Source organism: Chelonoidis abingdonii, chromosome 3, assembly GCF_003597395.2.
Source record: "Chelonoidis abingdonii isolate Lonesome George chromosome 3, CheloAbing_2.0, whole genome shotgun sequence".
Taxonomy (NCBI): Eukaryota; Metazoa; Chordata; order Testudines; family Testudinidae; genus Chelonoidis; species Chelonoidis abingdonii.
In genome coordinates, this window is record NC_133771.1 from 44,748,547 (window position 1) to 44,767,196 (window position 18,650).

An 18,650-nucleotide genomic window follows, 5' to 3' on the forward strand; every position below is an offset into this window, starting at 1 on the left:
GGTTTAGAGAGAGTGCAAGTGTGAGTCACATTTCTGGCATCTATTCTGCAGGAAGGGAGTGTAATTTCTTTCTTTCTTTTTTAAACAAGAAGTCAGTGTTATGAATTAGCATTCACCCTGCAGAAGGAAACTGAAGGCTCTATGATGGCATACTAGAACTCTGTTGTTTACTCATCAGATATTTTTGTGCAATAAATAGGTCTGAATCAAGCAAATCAGGAAAACCAGTTCAGTTGAGAGATTTCTCTTACCAATATAAACTTGGTGCAAGCTAGATTTCTACTACTCTCTGTTCAGCCTCGTGCTCACAAGGAGATCTCATGGGTTCATCTATGAAAAACAGCATTTTATTGTGGGGGGCACTTTTATGGCTAAATTTTCAAAAGATGCCAGACCATCTGCACATGGGAAAATGTGATATTTGTGTGTGCACTCACTACAACAGCCCTAAAGTTTGGGAGAATGAAAGTGCAAATAGCTCAGTATATATCCTATTAGCCAGTTGCACATAAAATTAACTAGTTTTCATGTGCATCCACAGAACCACAGGTAAACCTTCATCTTCTGGTTTTGAACTCCTGGTCCTTAAAAGCTGTATTTCGATTAGTAAAGAACTAAAGAAAGTTTGCTGTTTAGAAGTGCAAGCATGAGAGAGAGACAGTAACCCCTTTAAACATGCTACAGATTGTATTTGCATAGTATAGTTTCTGCAGTCTGCAATACTTTTAGTCAAAAAACTTTTACTTATGTTTTCTCTTGGTTATACTCGAGAACAAGAAACACACACATATTAGCCATCACAGATTCTTTCCTGATAGACAAAGTTTGACCCTGGACATCTAGACTTCAAAAAAATGGTAATGCAACAGCCGTGCAATGTTCTGCAATGAATTAATTGCCATAAATTCCAAATTGCTATATAAACAAAATAAGAACTGCCTTTCACTTGCTAGGAAAAAAATACTCTTTTGGCAGTATTAATAATGGTGCTCATTAGTTATTATAACACAGAGTAGAGCAGTTCTGAGGAGCCAGGCAGACTCTGAGTAGAACAGAGGAAAGGGAGCAGTCAAAACTGCATTTAGTTACTAAACGCTATTATTTGGACCCCACTAAAAGCAGTTCCTTCATGTTATGTTTGTTGTGTAAAGAGCAAAAGACACAAAGATGTGATATAATACATAGTTGCCCCATTGACATAGGCAATTAACCAAATTTGTTTGTTTGTCTACTGAACAAAATAAGGACCTGATTCTAATCTCTCACCACAGTTCACCTCAATGGAAGTATGTCTGATTTACTATGGTGCAAGTGAATCAGAATCACTCCAATATCACTTAAAATCAATGGGTGAGACTCTGGTGCCTTTTAAGTCAATCGCAAAACTCCCGTTGACTTAAATGGTTTCTAGGATTTCTTCCACTGTATTTTTGTTGTTTGAGTATCAAAGTGTGAAAAACTAGTTTTGGTGTAATAGTTGGAAATATTCTGATTGTCAAAGTTCAAACAAACAATCCTGTGTATGAAACCCAAAGAATATGTATTCTACCAATTCAATTCCTTTTTTGGAGTGAGGAAGGTGAGATTGAAGGATGGGTAGACAGATAAAGTCCAAATCATAATGCATTCATTTCTGGGTGACCTTAAGGCCTGAAGAGAGATTTTCAACAAAATGCTCAACGACATGTACAAATGAAACACAATCATCAATTGCCCTAAAGACATACTCACCATCAAACAAGGACATAGAAAATGGGATGATTGTCCCATCTCTGGACTTACCAGATTGATGGTGCTTCAGTTCCACTAATCTCTAAGAAATCATATCCTTCCTCTAACTGGAAATCTGTAAAGACCAGAGCAATAGTATCTCCTGGTTCAGCCAGAATTGTCCATGTACAGTCAGCATTATTTTCATATTCCGAAGGGAAATGAGGGCTTGAAATAGTTCCGCTTGTCCCACGTAGAGTTCCGCCACAAGCACCTTCAGCTGATGAATACAAAAATTTCTAATGAAGTGAGGTTATCTTAGCAAACAAAACAGCAATAATTTTAATTACCATGGAAAATTGATCACTAGTATACACTACTGGAAAAATGCACCACATTTAAGAAAATGTAAAAAAAAATATGTATATATGTTTGTAAAGTAACAGTTGTGAGCCAGATTCTCCAGTCCGATCTGTCCCCTTTGATTCTTTTCTGGTTAGAGATAGCCCTGGCATAGTTGAAGCCAGTATGAACATAGAGTCAGTATAGCACCCAGCACTGGGTATTTTTACTCATTTTATTATCTTTCTTTACATAGCCTCTTAGGTGTATATGAAGTTTTAAAAACAAATAGGTTGAGAAGGTCCCTGCCCCAAAAGGACCTACAATATAATTAGGATACATATTGCAGAAATAATTAAAGGGCTAGATACAAGAGTGGGAGAAGAGTTATAGGAGATCAGAGGTGAAAGACTAGGCAATGGAAGTGAACTTTCATGAAAGATTTGAAGAAAGAGAATGAACTCACTTGAAGCATGAGCAAAGGGATGCTGTTATGAGATAAACAGACAGAAGTGGAAGAAAGGGAAAAGCTAGGACTAGCCAGAGACGGACTGAAAGAAAAGAAATGGCCTGAGAGATACATACAAGCAAAGCGGGGTAGATGCTTGAAGATTAAAACAAGGAATATGAATGTGATGAGGAAAAGGCGAAGAAATAATTGAACGGATTCAAGCAGGCGGTAGAGTTTACCACCTCTTTTCTATTTATCAAGTAGCTTTTGAATTTAAAAATGAAGAACTTTATAAAATGGTGTGTAGCAAAGGCTATCATATGGACTGGAAATTCCTGTACAGATTAGAGTCCCCCCTCCCCAATAAATTTAGTATACATACACAAGCTCCAGAAAGTAGTTTGCATTCTTCCTTCTAAATCTTCTTTTGTAGAAACCAAAACTCATTCACGCTAATAAAACTTTCCTTTTTTTCTGAGCAATCAGACCATATTTATAACTCCCCTTCCAATACTATAATTTGGAACTTTAAATGTGCAATTTTTTTAAATAATGTAGAGTACAAACTTGTAAGTATCCAAACCTATAAGTCTTTCTATACAGCATGTGTAACTCGTATGACATTTTCATAACTGAAAGGGATATTATCAACCTCTAAATCCTTCCTGAAATAGTTCTGCCTGCTTTTAAGCAAAAAAGAAACAACAGCTAACTGAAAAGATTTGATCAGTGAGAAATCACTATTTTTTTTCTAATTTGTTTACTTGTGCATTTTAGAGCACTTTGTGTATACTCAGTTTCACTATTTCCCAAGTAGAGTTAGTCTGTCAATTTAAAGCAGTATTGACAATAAACTACATTTTAAAGTGACAAAATTCACAAGAAATGAGACAGGGAAGTCAGGGTCAGGTAAAACAGTATTACCTGGACCTATTTTAATTCACTATATTTCAAATGGATGAGGTCCCTGTAAATTTCAAACACTTCACTTCATATTATCTTCTAATCCAGTAGAGAAAACAACTAACTTGACAAATTTTGTGCCAGTACTTCAGCACACAAACTAATATAGAGATATTGATTTCCACTGGGGTCAGCACCAATGTCAGGGTTGGACTGAATCATTTAAAAAAAATATCTGAGGGATGCCAGATTCTGCCAGTCTTTTTTATTCTTGTCATTTGTTTCTTTGGGTTTCTTGCTATGGGTTGGCCAAAATTTGAGTATCCTTTCTCTAGTTAACAAGGGTGTATTACAGCTATATGTAGCCTGGATCCACCATAATGTTTGTTCCTCTTCCCCCCAGGGCCTAAGAACATAAGAACATCAAAAGCAAACACGATGTTAGGAATCATTAAAAAGGGGATAGAGAATAAGACTGAGAATATATTATTGCCCTTATATAAATCCATGGTACACCCACATCTTGAATACTGTGTACAGACGTGGTCCTCCTCAGCCAAAAAAATATTCGCAACTAGAAAGGTTCAGAAAAGGGCAACTAAAATGATAGGGGTTTGGAGAGGGTCCCACACAAGGAAAGATAAGAGGCTAGGCCTCTTCAGCTTGGAAAAGAGGAGACTAGGGGGGATATGATAGAGGTATATTAAAATATGAATGAGTGGACAAAGTGGATAAGGAAAAGTCATTTACTTATTCCATAATACAAGAACTAGGGGTCACAAATGAAATTAATAGGTAGCAGGTTTAAAAACAAATAAAAGGAAGCTCTTCTTCACACAGCGCACAGTCAACTTGTGGAACTCCTTACCTGAAGAGGTTGTGAAGGTGGGACTATAAAACAATGTTTAAAGGGAACTGGATAATGCATGGTGGCTAAGTCTATAAACGGCTATTAGCCAGAAGGGTAAAGAATGGTGTCCCTAGCCCTGTTCACCAGGGATTGGAGATGGATGGCAGGAGAGAGATCATTGATCAATTTCCTTAGCTTCACTCCCTCTGGGGCACCTGGCATTGGCCACTGTCAGTAGACAGATACTGGGCTAGATGGACCTTTGGTCTGACCCGGTACGGCCGTTCTTATGTTCTTAATTTAATTTAGTACATTCCAGGATTGAGCTGTCATCTATACCCCACTTTGAACATACACAGCATGGCTACATTAAGCGTGTGCAATTGTGTAACTACAACAATGTTATTTTAGCATTCGCAAAGCCTCAGACTTCAAGTACTTCTATGCTAGAGGTTAGATTTCCAAAAATAATTTCAAAGAGGTGCCAACTCAGATGGGTTCCTAGAACATATACACATGCATATACATACACACACACACACTTTATATTAGAGGCAGTGAAAAATCTGACACATTTTCAACCAGAAATAGTTTTTTGATGAAAATGAAAATGTTCAAGGAAAATTTTGGGGGAAAAAAGAACTCACTAAATACAATTAAGCATTTTTGACTAGCTTTTCCTTACCCAACAAGGAAGTATAATCCCTGCTTTAAATGTTAACCTCAACTCTGTTTTAGCTATAGAGCAAACGTGGCACTTCCATAGCAGTACAGTATACAAAATGAAGTGCTCTACAAAAGGAATATATCACCTGCTAAGCAGGCATATGAGGGAAATTTAAGAACAGAGAGTAGGCTCAGCAGAGGATTTTTTTTATCTTTGTTGGTTAGGTAACATATAGTAATTTTGTTGGATCTAACAATCAGCAATTTATAGCAATTAAGTTGGGGGGGTTGGCTTCCCCCCCCCCAGTGCTTTATGCTGTCATGTATCTTTAAACGAAATAATAAATAAACAAACTGCAATCATTCAAGTGAGAGTTTGTTCTTATTTGCTTATCGCACAGCACATAAAATAAACAGCAGTTAAACCAATTCAGTCTAATCCTTTTAAACTAAATTTAAAACCTGGATTCAGATTACCAAGGCTGTTCCATTCAATTTTACTTCACACTGCATGGTCCTGATTTGACAGATTATTTAGGATTCATTTTACTATGTTACTGCTGTAAAATAGCTGATAAAAACACAGCTGTGTTTTAAATATTACAGAATTCATAGTCAGCTATAAAAACACAACCTGTTTTTTTTCCTGCTATGTCACTCCAAGTCTTTTCCTTACTCCCTACATCACTAGCAACAGAATAGATTCAATTAAAAAACGTGACTGACATTTCATAAAGCACCTTCAAGTGATATATTGTCATTTCCAGTCACATTATGTAAGGCTTATCAATTAAAGAAAATTGCAGCTTTAAACAGTTCTAAATGAACCATGGGCATGCATTATTTAGCATGCCTTATTAAAAGTATCACTGAAACAGCTCTTTAGTAAGTGGCATTTTTTCCTAAGTCATTCCTGAGAAGCATATAATTGTATCTCAGTAATAGAATTCCTAACTCCAAAAAACATATCAATACAATTATCATAAGTAATCATTTCTGTTGATATTTGAATTGGGACTTCTATAAATTATGAATATAAAAAAACCCAGACACAATAATTAATGTCATGAATCTGAACATTTAAAACTGCCATTGTAAATATCTCAGTGATAAAATTTAGTAATGAGAATGTTTCTGGGCCAACTGAAAAATTGTTGAACAGCCAGATTCATAAAGTCCGGAAGCATGATTGGGTATGGATGTTAAGATGATGTGGAGGGTTTCATATTTACCAAAAAACTCATTGATTAACTCCATATCCAGCTGGCATCTAGTTCTTTAACCATTGGACTATTTAGTCCCACTTTCAAATCCAGACAAACAAATGCCAGAACATATTTTTACTTTTATCTTTTAAATGGAAACTGAGCCAGGGGTCGCTTTCTTCCTACTATTTAAAGAACAAAAAAATATTCTAAAAATGTCAAATTTGTTAAGAAACACTATTTGCTTTTTGTTGAGAGTCAAAAACGTAGAATAAGTATTTACTAATAATATTCTTCTTATGCTAAAACATCTCTACAGACACCAGGAGTGGAACAGCTTCACCATTCATTTCTGTCCATGACTTATTCTTCCATTAAGCCCACCATGGTCATGTTCCTACATATGCTGTCCCACCATCTAGTCGATGGTCGATCTCTAGGTCAAACTGATCTGAGTTATGTTTTCTTTTTTTTTTTCAGTATTCCATCATCTGTTTGTCTTCTATAGTATTCCCATCATTTCAATCTTTTCAATTGCAGCCAATCCCATACCATGATTTCATGTCCTACTCTCCTTATAACTCTCTTCATTTGTCTGAAAATTATTCCACTTTACACCTGCCATCTTCCAAAGAACTCTCATCTCTATGGTCTCAAGTCTCCTGATGGCTGTTTCATTTAATATTAAAGGTAACATTTTAATGTAAAAATAATCTGTCGCTCAGCACGTTTCCCCTTTTCATATCCAAGCCATACTCCAGGATTATAGTAAGAAGGGCATTTTGAAAGACACTTGCTAAAAATCACTCATATGTCTCATAATTTAGTTTTCAGTTGATATTTTTTAAAGCAACACATAGGATTGCTACGTAACTGAAAAATTCAAGGGGAACAATTTTTCTCTATTTTTCCATTTTTGGTAAAAATTTCAAAAGTAATAAGCAATTTAGAATCCTAATTCCCATTGCAAGTTAATGACTCTTTTGCTATGGGAGACAGGATTCTACATTACCTGAGTGTTTTTGGGTAGAGTGGCCTGCTAATGCAGAACATGCTGGAGCCTTAGTTTATTTCACTGTAGTCAAATTCCCTTATTGTGATATATGAGAGCACTTTTGAAATACTCAGTTACACTGTTCCATTATAGTCAGGTTTTCTTTTCTCTATCATGGAAATGGAAACCTAGCAGCCTTGAAAACCCTGGTTGTGGATTGCCCCAGGCCTGGGCTTCCCTGACTCTGAGGCAGTACAAATAGTGTGACTTTCCCAGAGGTACAGACCTTGGGAGGTGCTGATATAAAACTCACAGTCTTGTCAGTTTCATGGTTGCCATGGAATAGCTGTGCTGAAACTGACATGTGTCAATTGTTTGCAGTGTTGTACCTATATTGTTCCCAAGATATGAGAAAAACAAGGTAGGTGAGGTAATAGCTTTTACTAGACCAACTTCTGTTGGTGGAAGTACAAACTTTTGAGATTCACAGAGCTCTTCCTCAGGTCGGGGAAGGTAACAAGAGTGTCCAAGGTGAAACAGGTTTCAGAGTAGCAGCCATGTTAGTCTGTATCCGCAAAACGAACAGGAGTACTTGTGGCACCTTAGAGACTAACAAATTTATTTGAACATAAGCTTTCGTGGGCTACAGCCCACTTCATTGGATGCATGTAGTGGAAAATGCAGTAGGAAGATTATATATATACACATACACAGAACATGAAACAATGGGTGTTACTATACACACTATAAGGAGAGTGATCAGTTAAGATGAGCTATTATCAGAAGGAGAGAAAAAGAATTGTTTGTAGTGGTAATGAAAATGGCCCATTTCCAGCAATTGATATGGAGATGTAAAGAACTATGTGTGTGTGTGGGGGGGGATAAGCATGGGGAAATAGTTTTACTTTGTGTAATGGCCCATCCACTCCCAGTCTTTATTCAAGCCTAATTTGATGGTGTGCAATTTGCAAATTAATTCCAATTCAGCAGTCTCTCATTGGAGTCTGTTTTTGAAGTTTTTGTGCTGTAATATTGTGACTTTTAGGTCTGTAATCAAGTGGCCAGGGAGACTGAAGTGTTCTTCAACTGGTTTTTGAATGTTATAATTCTTGACTTCTGATCTGTGTCCCTTTATCCTTTTACGTAGAGACTGTCCGGTTTGGCCGATGTACATGGCAGAGGGGCATTGCTGGCACATGATGGCTGCCACATTGGTAGATGTGTAGGTAAACAAGCCCCTGATGGTATGGCTGATGTGATTAGGCCCTATGATGGTATTCCCTGAATAGATATGTGGACAGAGTTGGCAACAGGCTTTGTTGCAAGGATAGGTTCCTGGGTTAGTGTTTTTGTTGTGTGATGTGTGGTTGCTGATGAGTATTTCTTCAGGTTTGGAGGCTGTCTGTAAGCAAGGACTGGCCTGTCTCGGGGTTCGCACATGTTCTAGAAAACCACTTAAAATGAAGTGGGCATTTAACACCTCTGTAGTCATAGGACAAAGGACATTTTACATGTTTCCTAAGATACACAAACAAGGGAAACCATGGAGACCCATTATATCTGGCCACTGTATTCTTGCAAAAGAAATATCAGAACGCACAGAAACCACCTTCAAACTACTCACCACACAAAAGGCCCGTTTCCTGCAGGATACAACCCACTTCCTCCAGAAACTCCACAACATTAATAACCTCCCTCAGAACACCATTCTTGTCACAATGTATGTTCCTTCCTATATACCAATATTCCTCACCATGATAGCATTACTACCTGCTTTAAATATCTACAAGACAATGAACACTCAGAAATCCACCCCCCAAGTACATTGCCAAAATCATCCATTTCATCCTCATCCATTACAACTTTTCATTTAACAACAAACACTTTGTCCAAAACATGGGAATAGGCCCAGGTGCTAGGATGACTATCCAATATGCCAGAATTCTGTTATAGTCTTGGCATTCACAACATCCTCTGACAAACAATTCCACAGGCTGACTCTGCGTTGTGTGTTTAAAATGTGTTTAAGAAAAACTTAAGGACCTTTCCAGATTTTCATGTTTGTTTAATGATCAATGAAGTGGAGCCTATTATCCCTCTAATTCTTTACTCAGTTATGTACTGTACACATCTTTTGGCTATCTATTTGAGAAGTTTTGCAATTTGTAGAAAATTGTCTTACCTATTATCTCGGCCATCTCTCCTTTTCATCTCCTCAACCTTCTTCATGTTTAGTCTTTTCATAATGCTTCACCCAAAATCATCTTTTCTGTCCATTGCCTCCATCACATCATCCCTTCTAAGTCACTTCACTGACTCCCAATTGCATGGTACATAAAATCAATATTTCTTATCCTTGTTTTCAAGGCACTTTATCACAACCTTTGCTTGTACCTGTCACATTTCATGTTTTTCCATGCTCTTCCATCTCTCCTATTGATACATATCAGGGCAAGTGTCTATATCCGTGCAGGAGTATGGCGATGATCCTACCTCTTCTATGCATAGCTAGTCAGCCCTGTGCACGCCATAAAAACTAGTATAGTATAATTTTTTTGCTTTCCCCCAAACAATTGAATGGCACTTGATTTGCCCAGTTTCTTTTCCCTTCCAGTCTGACACTTTTATTCTGAGCTCAAACACTGTAAAGACTCAGATCATTTAGATAAACAAAATAGTCTGTTCCAATGCCTTAGAGATACAAGAATCGTCAATGTTCTCCTCTGGGGAAGGAAATCTTTCATAGATTCTTTCACATCTATTTATGTAATGCAACATCCCTGGGTGAGTGTAACATAGGGAATCCCTTATACCAACTGGCAGAAGGCATAAGGGATGCATCGGCATTTACAGGTATACGTTGGGTCTGATATCTACATAATAAGGTGTCAAAGGGTGGCATGTGAGATCTCTGTGAATAGCCAGTAATGCACTAGTTGTACTGATCACTGTGAGAGGTATGGATGGATTATATTTATTTAAGGAGCTATTCATCTATACTAAAAACTATGTCATTAAAGTATGTAAGTTAAGACAAGTCACCGGAAGGTGATAAAGAGGTTCTGTTCAGGCAAGGGGTAGGAGACACCTATCTCCATGGCTGGCCATTGTGTGGCATGTATCTTACAATGTGAGTCTATTTGTATATGGAGCCAAATCTACAGGAAAGAAGTCTACTGGGGTGGGGGTGGGGGGACAACAACTAGCAGATGGGGACAGGGATGGTGAGGTGTGTCTCTTCTTTATGAGTAAAGACAATAGATGGATTGAATATGTAGGAGTACAGGGGTGTACCCAGTATCCTTCACCTAGGGGAGAAGCTGCCAGTGTGCTTATCTAATGAACAGAGATCAGAGCTACTCTGGTGGTTAATCACTGGGAAAAAGACTTTGGGTGAGCTAAACTTTAGTAGAGCAGGAAAGTATCTTGTTAGTTAAGTCTAAAGTCAAGCAGGCATAGTATAATTGTTTTTTATATGTAACCCAAAGTTTCCATTAACTCTGCCTGGTTCTTCTCTAGTCTCTCCTCTTTATTTAACAAAGTCATATTTGTTCTCACTATCAACATATCTAAGTACTAGTGTGCTCAGTGAGCAGTTACTCTGAGGTGAAATTGGTAAGCTAGTGTGTACTAGTCCTTTGGCAGTAGCATATTTGTAAATTCTGTGAGCATCCAGTGGACTAGGAACTGGACACCCAAAGGGGGGTGCTCAGAGGTTGGAGCATGCCTTGTCCTTGCCTGAAGAGGGACAGCAGAGCCTGCATAGGCTGAAAGGGGAGTGTAATGCTGGAGTGGCTCACCACTGTGAGTGCCTACCTCACAGCAGACTATCAGAAAACATGGCAGACACCCTAAACTGGAGGTAACTTCTATAATTAGATTTCACCAAGTCAGTAACAAATGTGAACTCATGGATCTCTATCCCAGTCTTATCATAGAGACATAGACAGTTCCCTTAGACTCTTAAGTTTATTTGCCACCCAGACAAACCAGACTTTGTAATAAATGGTCACTTACAACAAAAATCACCCCACATTCAGGTTGCTCCCGGCCCGAAGAGACCAATCTCTTACCTCAGATCAACTAGTACCTTAAATCTTGCACCAAAGACAACTCTGGTAGCCAATTCTATAGTAAACTAACTAAAGGTTTACTAGCTAAGAAAAAAGGAATGAGAGTTATTGAGAGGACTTAGCAGTTCTTTCAGAAGAAAATGAATAAGCAAGAAAATAAGCAAGAAAATGAATACGGAAGAAAAGTTGATCAGAGCTGACCAAGAAGGTAGAAAACAATGGTTTTATTTAAATTTTTCATAAGCGTGTAAATGGAAATTTTCTTTGTATAGATTGCTTGCATGTTGTGTGTGTATTTATGGGTAAGATGCATATGTTATGATTTTCCAAGATGGTAAAAATAAGCAAAATTTTAGCTTTTAGAATCAGGAAGGAGGCCCCTTTGGTCAATTGTTTATTATTTTTGTTTACATAGTCCCCAAAAGTGTTCTGGATGCTTTATAGAACAAATGAAAGATTTTTGATGTGACCAGGATCACACCTATTAAAGAGGGAATAGGGAAGGAAGGAGGATGAGGAGATCAAATGGCTATTCACGATTTAGATAAGTGAATCATCTGACCTGATACACATAGATGAGAAGTAATACTAATATTTTAATATCTGGCAAGTTCTGCAGAAATAGACATAGTTAGTTTCCAAAAACTTGCCATCTCTGACCTGGAGACAATTCTATTCATGTTTTTCTTCCCATTCAGACCCTTCCACTCAGTGGGGAGGCCAGAAAAGTATTTAGCTCTGAACTTCAATCAGACCTTTTACATGACAACTTCTTTTCCCTACTACTAACGAAAGATAACAAACTACTTCTAAATCTTTTTATTCACTATTGAATCACTTCCACCTCAGTTTCTCACTCATCTCCATACATTGAGCATCTTCTTGATTAAATACTTTTCCCAGCTGTATATTCCAATCACCTCCCTTAATTCTGGAACCCGATTAATTACTTATTTGATCCCTTTTGCCTTTCCTGGCACATAGCTGCCTATATCTTTAGTTTACCTCTTATTTTATGTACTCTTTATTCTCCCTCCCATAATTATGTTTCCTTAGACAATAATTCCCTACATATACTTTTCTCCACCTTAATTATTTTTGTAGTCTGAGGGAAAGCCTACAAAATATAAGCTCACTAACCCAATTTGTATACCTAGTGTCAGCTTCAGAAAAATCTAGACTCATTCAAATATAATCAACTAGAGATTCTTTAAAAAAATTATACTAGGTCCTTTTTAGAAGTAGTGATATATCATAAATCCGCAGCTAGTATAGTTACTGAAGCAAACAATATTTCATTTTTTAAACGTTAGGGAGTTGTACTTTACTATTTCACACTAGAGCTTGAATGAATCCTTCTGGTTCTCACAGCATATACTAAAGTGTTCCTTTCTCGCAGATCAGTTATTTAACTCAAACTGTACAATTGTAAATTGTTCCTTTCCCCCATGCCCAGAACAAAAAAGTGAGCAGATATGGGACATGAAAAGGGGGCAACTGGTTATTTTGTGGGCTCTTATTTGAGGCCTTATCACCCAATGTAGGCCTGTAGAAGGGGAAGACAGTAGTTTGGAAGAGGAAAGAGAAATGAGATATAATATGTATACATTTTTCATGCACAGAGTTGGAGACGGTGGAGGAAGAGAATAATGGAGAGAAGAGTTGGAGTGAGTTGAGATGTGCGCTGAGTCAGGAAGTGGAGGAAGATGTGAAGTATAGGAAGTGCGACACATGTGGCACTGGTGACACAAATCAGGATGGAAACAAGCACAATATAAACATTTTTAAAAAATAGGTACCTCATTTTATACAGTTTTGATGTTCTGCATTCAAATATGTAATGTGCTACCACTGCTCCACTCAGGCCAATTTTAAGGCTTTTTTTGTGCTGTGTACTGGTGTCAAGGTTCCAGGCTTTTGTGTTTCTGTGGGTTTGTTTTTTTTTTTATAATGGATTTAATGTCTGTGCAGAAGGAGAAAAGTGCTTTGTGTGGATAGCTATCCAAGCATTCCCCTCCATCTTTTTGTGCATGTGAACTGCCCAGTAGTAGAAGAAATATCCATGACTATTCTGACTTAACTTATGAAAGCACATGGACAATTTTTAGCAGTTCTTCAACTTTTTGTCACGTGCCTACTAACTCTCCTTTTCAGTTGTTTTCTAGCCTGCTGCCAAAGTGGTTTTCATTAAAAAGGAAATCTATCTCAAACCAATTTTTCTCATTGCACTATTATATTCCAGTGCCAAGAAAATCTGCCATAGCAGAATTAACTTAAAATATGTTTTTTTATGGCAGAGTAGCTTACGCTACCTCAGAACTACACACTAGCTAGACCTTCACTGTGCTACCAGAATTCCTTGAATGACATCATAGAATTTGCTCTGCAATTCTATTCTATAAAGTATCACTTGAGCACTATACTTTTCGTGATGTTGTTTGAAGCCTGCCATAACTGTTCAGAAAAGTGAATAGTTAACAAAATACAAGACTGAGTCCTTTTTTGCAATTACCCCAGCCTGAGTCATGTATCTCTATTAGAAATGCCACTTTGTTCAGCAAGTACATAATTACTTGACAACAGTTGCTAATGCACCTGAAAATATTAAGGAAAGTAATTGCAAAATTAGCAGAACATGGATTTTAAAATGTACCAATCCAATGTGTCTACTAATACAATTCAATGCATCTTTTGAATAATTTCTCTGATGGGTGGGAAAAAAAAGATCACTCCATTACAGAGGGCCCATACAAGGCTCTGCAGTTCACTTAGTCCTTGCACTGCTTTAGAGAGCTTTTTAGGGCTTCATCTGACTCTTCTTCAATGGAGTGAATTCCATGGTATGGTTCACTTAGGTACAGAAGGTGCACTTAATTTCATTCCAGTTTTTAAAATAGTCAGTTCCACTGATATTCCCTATACTTAAAATTGGAAATACTGCTAGAATTAGTAATATTTCTCAAAACAGAAGGTATTTGAGAGCACCCTGCAGAGTATCAAAGAAAAGTGTTTTCAGACTGATGCTCAGATAACACCATTAACTTAAAAAAGTTCAGACAGAAGTGTAAATTTTACCATTGAAGAAAAAGATTACAACTGAAAGATTTGAAAAAAGTCACTTTCTCCTTGTTTTCAATTTAAGAAAATATATGGAGTTCCCTTGCTGCTCCAAACTAAATATACATATACTAGATATGGCTGAACGTTTTGTGAGATTCGTCTTTATTAACAACTTAATCACCAAGATTTTTTTTCTTCCTTCTTTATAAATTTCAGTATTTAAAGTACTTCTATATAGATTATTAAAGCTTTCAATCAAAGGTATTCTTGACAAAAACTATTAGAGATGGGAATGGATTAAGAATTGGGCTATTCTGGTCCAGATATAGCAGAAGTATATTAAAAAAAAGTCAGTACCTGCCAGCCATTTCTACACTACAAATGTTGGCAATCATCACTTTAATTGCAACCACTATCTGCGGTACTCACACAGAGTGAACAAATTGATTTTTTGTTTTGGTGGCCAAACTGAAAAATCCAAAAAAATTGCTTCAAGTCAATTACAAATGTATTTTTTTTTAAATTTCTCTCTCATCAAACTGAAAGACATTCATGGGAGAGGGAGGGTGTATTGAACAAAATATTGTTTGACTCAAAACAAGTTTTCCTTTTTTCTTTTTCTTTTTTGATTGTTTTTTGATTTGCTTTTTTGACTGCTTTTTGATTGCTTTATACCCTCTTTTTAAAATAAAATTACTAAATTTCTAAATGAAATATCATTTTGAAACAAAGTCATAATATTTCAATTCAGAAATATTGAAACTAAACCTTTTGAAACTAAACAGTTTGTTTTAAAATAAAATCTAGGAAAAAATTCACCAATTTTGATCTGTATTCATGAATATAATTGGCTGACCCCAAACTGCATTTTTTGATGCATAAACTATTAATTTAAAAAAAATTGCCCAGGTCTACTTCTATCACTGTAATATCTGAGCACCTCACCGTCTTAAATGTATTTATCCACACCAAACCCCTCAGATTTAGGGAAGGACTATGAATCCCAGTTTATACAGGGCTACAACTCCACCATTGCACCAGTTTATATCTTAGATAAAACATTATATTTTAATGACATTAAGAAAAATAACGGGCAGTTAACACAGGACTAGTGAATTCAACAAATTATATTAGCATTACCTATAACCATCCTAAAATAAAAACTTATTCTGTTTCATCACCATCTCAGTCTTCTTTATATTTATTTTAATGCATATAGGTAAATGTTTTCTCCATTAATTCACATTTTGTACCTCTGCAAAACGGAGCTGGAAAATCCCATGATGCACCATTTCCGGGACTCACAATACAAGTTAACATCGCATGGCCCTCTAGGATGTAGCCTGAGATACAGCTATATCTAATTTTGTCTCCTATATTGAACCTTGATCCATGAAGTACTCCTTTAGGTATTTCTCCCGGGTTTCCACAAGTGTGACTAGGTAGAACTGTTGAAATAAAAAGAAGAAAAAATTTACAGTTTAATCTTATGGGAAAATAGATAAAACATATTACATTATAAGTGATATAATCCTTACTGAATCACTATTAAACTTTTTTTTTCTACTTTGATTTCTAATATAAAAAACCTGTAATTGGATCATGTTATGTATTTCCACAAGAGGTTTGTCAAATAGATAGTCCAATGATGACACAATAGAGACAATATTCAAAATATTCCATGTATTAGAAGATCTCTTATTTTTAAGAAATAGTCTGCTCTATCTTGTTGACATCAATCTAGGAGTAGACAGAAAATGGGGAAATGACTAAAAAATTGATGTTAGAGTGGGGAGAATGAACAGAATTCTTACTTTTTTGCAGAGAAATCTCTACCATTTGAAAGCATTGCTCTTTTGAGGAAGACTGTTTAAACTACACATCAATTTTAGCAATGAATCCATCAACCTACAAAACAAGACCACTGGTTTGGTGACTAGCACTGGTCTCTATTTATATATCTGTTGTTTTAGCAACAAAGATATAGGACCAGAACAGTCCTCCTGCATCTAGTACAATCCCCTGCTATCAAAGTCAATCCCAAAACAATACAGCTAAAAGTGTTTAAAACATTTAGTGTTAGAATTCTGTGTGTATATTTGACAGCTGTATCCAATGGAATATCCATTCAAATGTATGAAACATCAGAGTACATGAGGTAAATGCATTCAGCAGAAAAGTAGGAGCAAGGAATGGTTTAGTCTAATTCATGCTCAGCTTCCAAATGTGTGTGGTGGTGGGAAAATCATTTAACCTCTCTGTTCAGTTTCCCTACTCGCAAAATAAAGACAGCAATTCTTACCTCACAGAGGTGTTGAGAGAATTAATTAGTTAATATTTGTACAGCACTTTGGAGACATAAAGCACTATATCAATGCTAATCATCCGGTATGTCCCACTGCATTAGACAAATGCATTTGTTGGATGCATATTCCATGTTGTTTATCACTATAGCCATTAGCAGCATTGGCATTTAAATGGTCATAATTACACTTAACTCAAAACCCCATCAAAATATAGAAAGCAAGTTCAGATTATAGGTCCAAACTTTAAAGAATGCATTGGTTTGTAAAACATTAAAATAATACTACTTTGCACTTATGCAGTTCTTTTCACCAGTGGCTCTCAAAGAACTTTACAAACATTAAATGGGGTAATTAAGTCATGCAACACTCTGGTGATATAGGCAAATATTCTGCTTATTTTATAGAAGGGTAGGTAAACTAAGCTACAGAGAGGTTATATCATTTTTCTAAAAGCAGTGCAGTCAGTCAGTTGCAAGGCTGGGAATAAACAATCCTGTCTCCTTCTTGAACCAATATGTCACACTAAGGTTATGTGCAACCAGAAAAGCTAGAAACTTCATTGTTTCCAGAATGAAGATCAAGCTTACACAAAATCAACCCAGAAGATACCTTCATATCAACTAATTTCATAGAATCATAGGACTGGAAGGGACATTGCAATATCATCTAGACCTGTCCTGATAGATATTCGTCTAACCTGCTCTTAAAAAGCAGTAGTGATGGAGATTCCACAACTTCCCTAGGCAATTTAGTCCACTGCTTAACTACCCTGACAGTTAGGAAGTTTTTCCTAACGTCCAACCTAAACTGCCTTGGCTGCAATTGAAGCCCATTGCTTCTTGTCCTACCCTCAGAGGTTAAGGAGAACAAGTACATGAAAGGTTGTTACAAGGAGGAGGGTGAAAAAATGAAGACTATTATCATGCCCCTCTCAGTCTTCTCGTCTCCACAAACCCAATTTTTTTCAATCTTTCCTCATAGGCCATGTTTTCTAGACATTTAATCATTTTTGTTGCTCTTCTCTGGACTTTCTCCAATTGTCCACATCTTTCTTGAACTGGGCACAATACGACAGTTGAGACCTAATCAGCGAAGTAGAGAGGAACAATTACTTCTCGTGTCTTGCTTACAACACTCCTGCTAATATATCCCAGAATGATGGGTTGGTTTTTTTTCCAGCAGCGTTACACTGTTGACTCTTATTTAGCTTGTGATCCATTATGACCCCCTGTCATAAACAGATAGCTAAGGGTTAATGTTTCTTTTACCTGTAAAGGGTTAACAAAGGGAACCAAACACCTGACCAGAGGACCAATCAGGAAACCGGATTTTTCAAGTGAGGATAGGAACTTCTCGGTGTGTTTTGTCTTTGTTCTGCCTGTTTGTTTTTCTCTCGGCTTGAGGGAAGAGCTTTTTTTTCTATCTCCAAGCTTCTTTCTACCCTTCTGTTCCCAAGTTGTGAGTACAACAAGGAAAAGCATAGGTTTATATTGTATTTTGTAATTTACATGTGTGGAGTTGCTGGAATGTTTCAATTGGATAATCTTTTTGAATCAGACTGTTTATCATATTTCTTATAAGCAATAGCCCTGTCTTGTCATCTTGATACAAAGTTTTTATCTTATGTCTTTTCTTTCTTTTTTTTTTATATAAGCTTTCTTTTAAGTCTGTTTGAGTTTTCTCTCAGGATAAGCTTGGCAGCCCCAGGAATTGGTGGGAGGGGGAAAGAGAGTAAAATCATTTCTGTTTCCTTGTGTTGAGGTTGTCTCTTTGTGGAGAGAGGAGACCTGCTCTCTTGGTATTGTGATGGTAAAGAAATTGCATCAATACTCTCAAGGTTAGCCCAGAGAGGAAAGTCTGGGTGGGAGAGGGAGGGGGAAGAGAAGTGGAGTATTTCCCTTGCCAGTAAGACTCAGAGCTTCTGGGTCTTGGGGGTCTCTCCAGGGAAGGTTTGGGGAGACCAGAGGGGGCCAAAACCCTGGAAATTTTGGATGGTGGCAGTGAGATAAGATCCAAGCTGGTAATTAAGCTTAGAGGTTTCATGCTAGCTTCTCAGTTTATGAACGCTAAGGTTCAAATCTGAGTAGGAA

General features: G+C 36.9%; 1 protein-coding gene across 1 annotated transcript in view; it reads right to left on the minus strand.

Moving 5' to 3' along the window:
- Positions 1-18,650, minus strand: part of CSMD1 (CUB and Sushi multiple domains 1) — a 2,093,217-nt gene that overhangs the window by 1,112,266 nt on the left and 962,301 nt on the right. The window contains exons 4-5 of the mRNA XM_075063712.1: positions 15,508-15,702; positions 1,783-1,990 (exon numbers count right to left, since the gene is read on the minus strand). Coding sequence (XP_074919813.1) covers positions 1,783-1,990; positions 15,508-15,702 — 403 coding nt within the window. The remainder of the gene's footprint in view (positions 1-1,782; positions 1,991-15,507; positions 15,703-18,650) is intronic.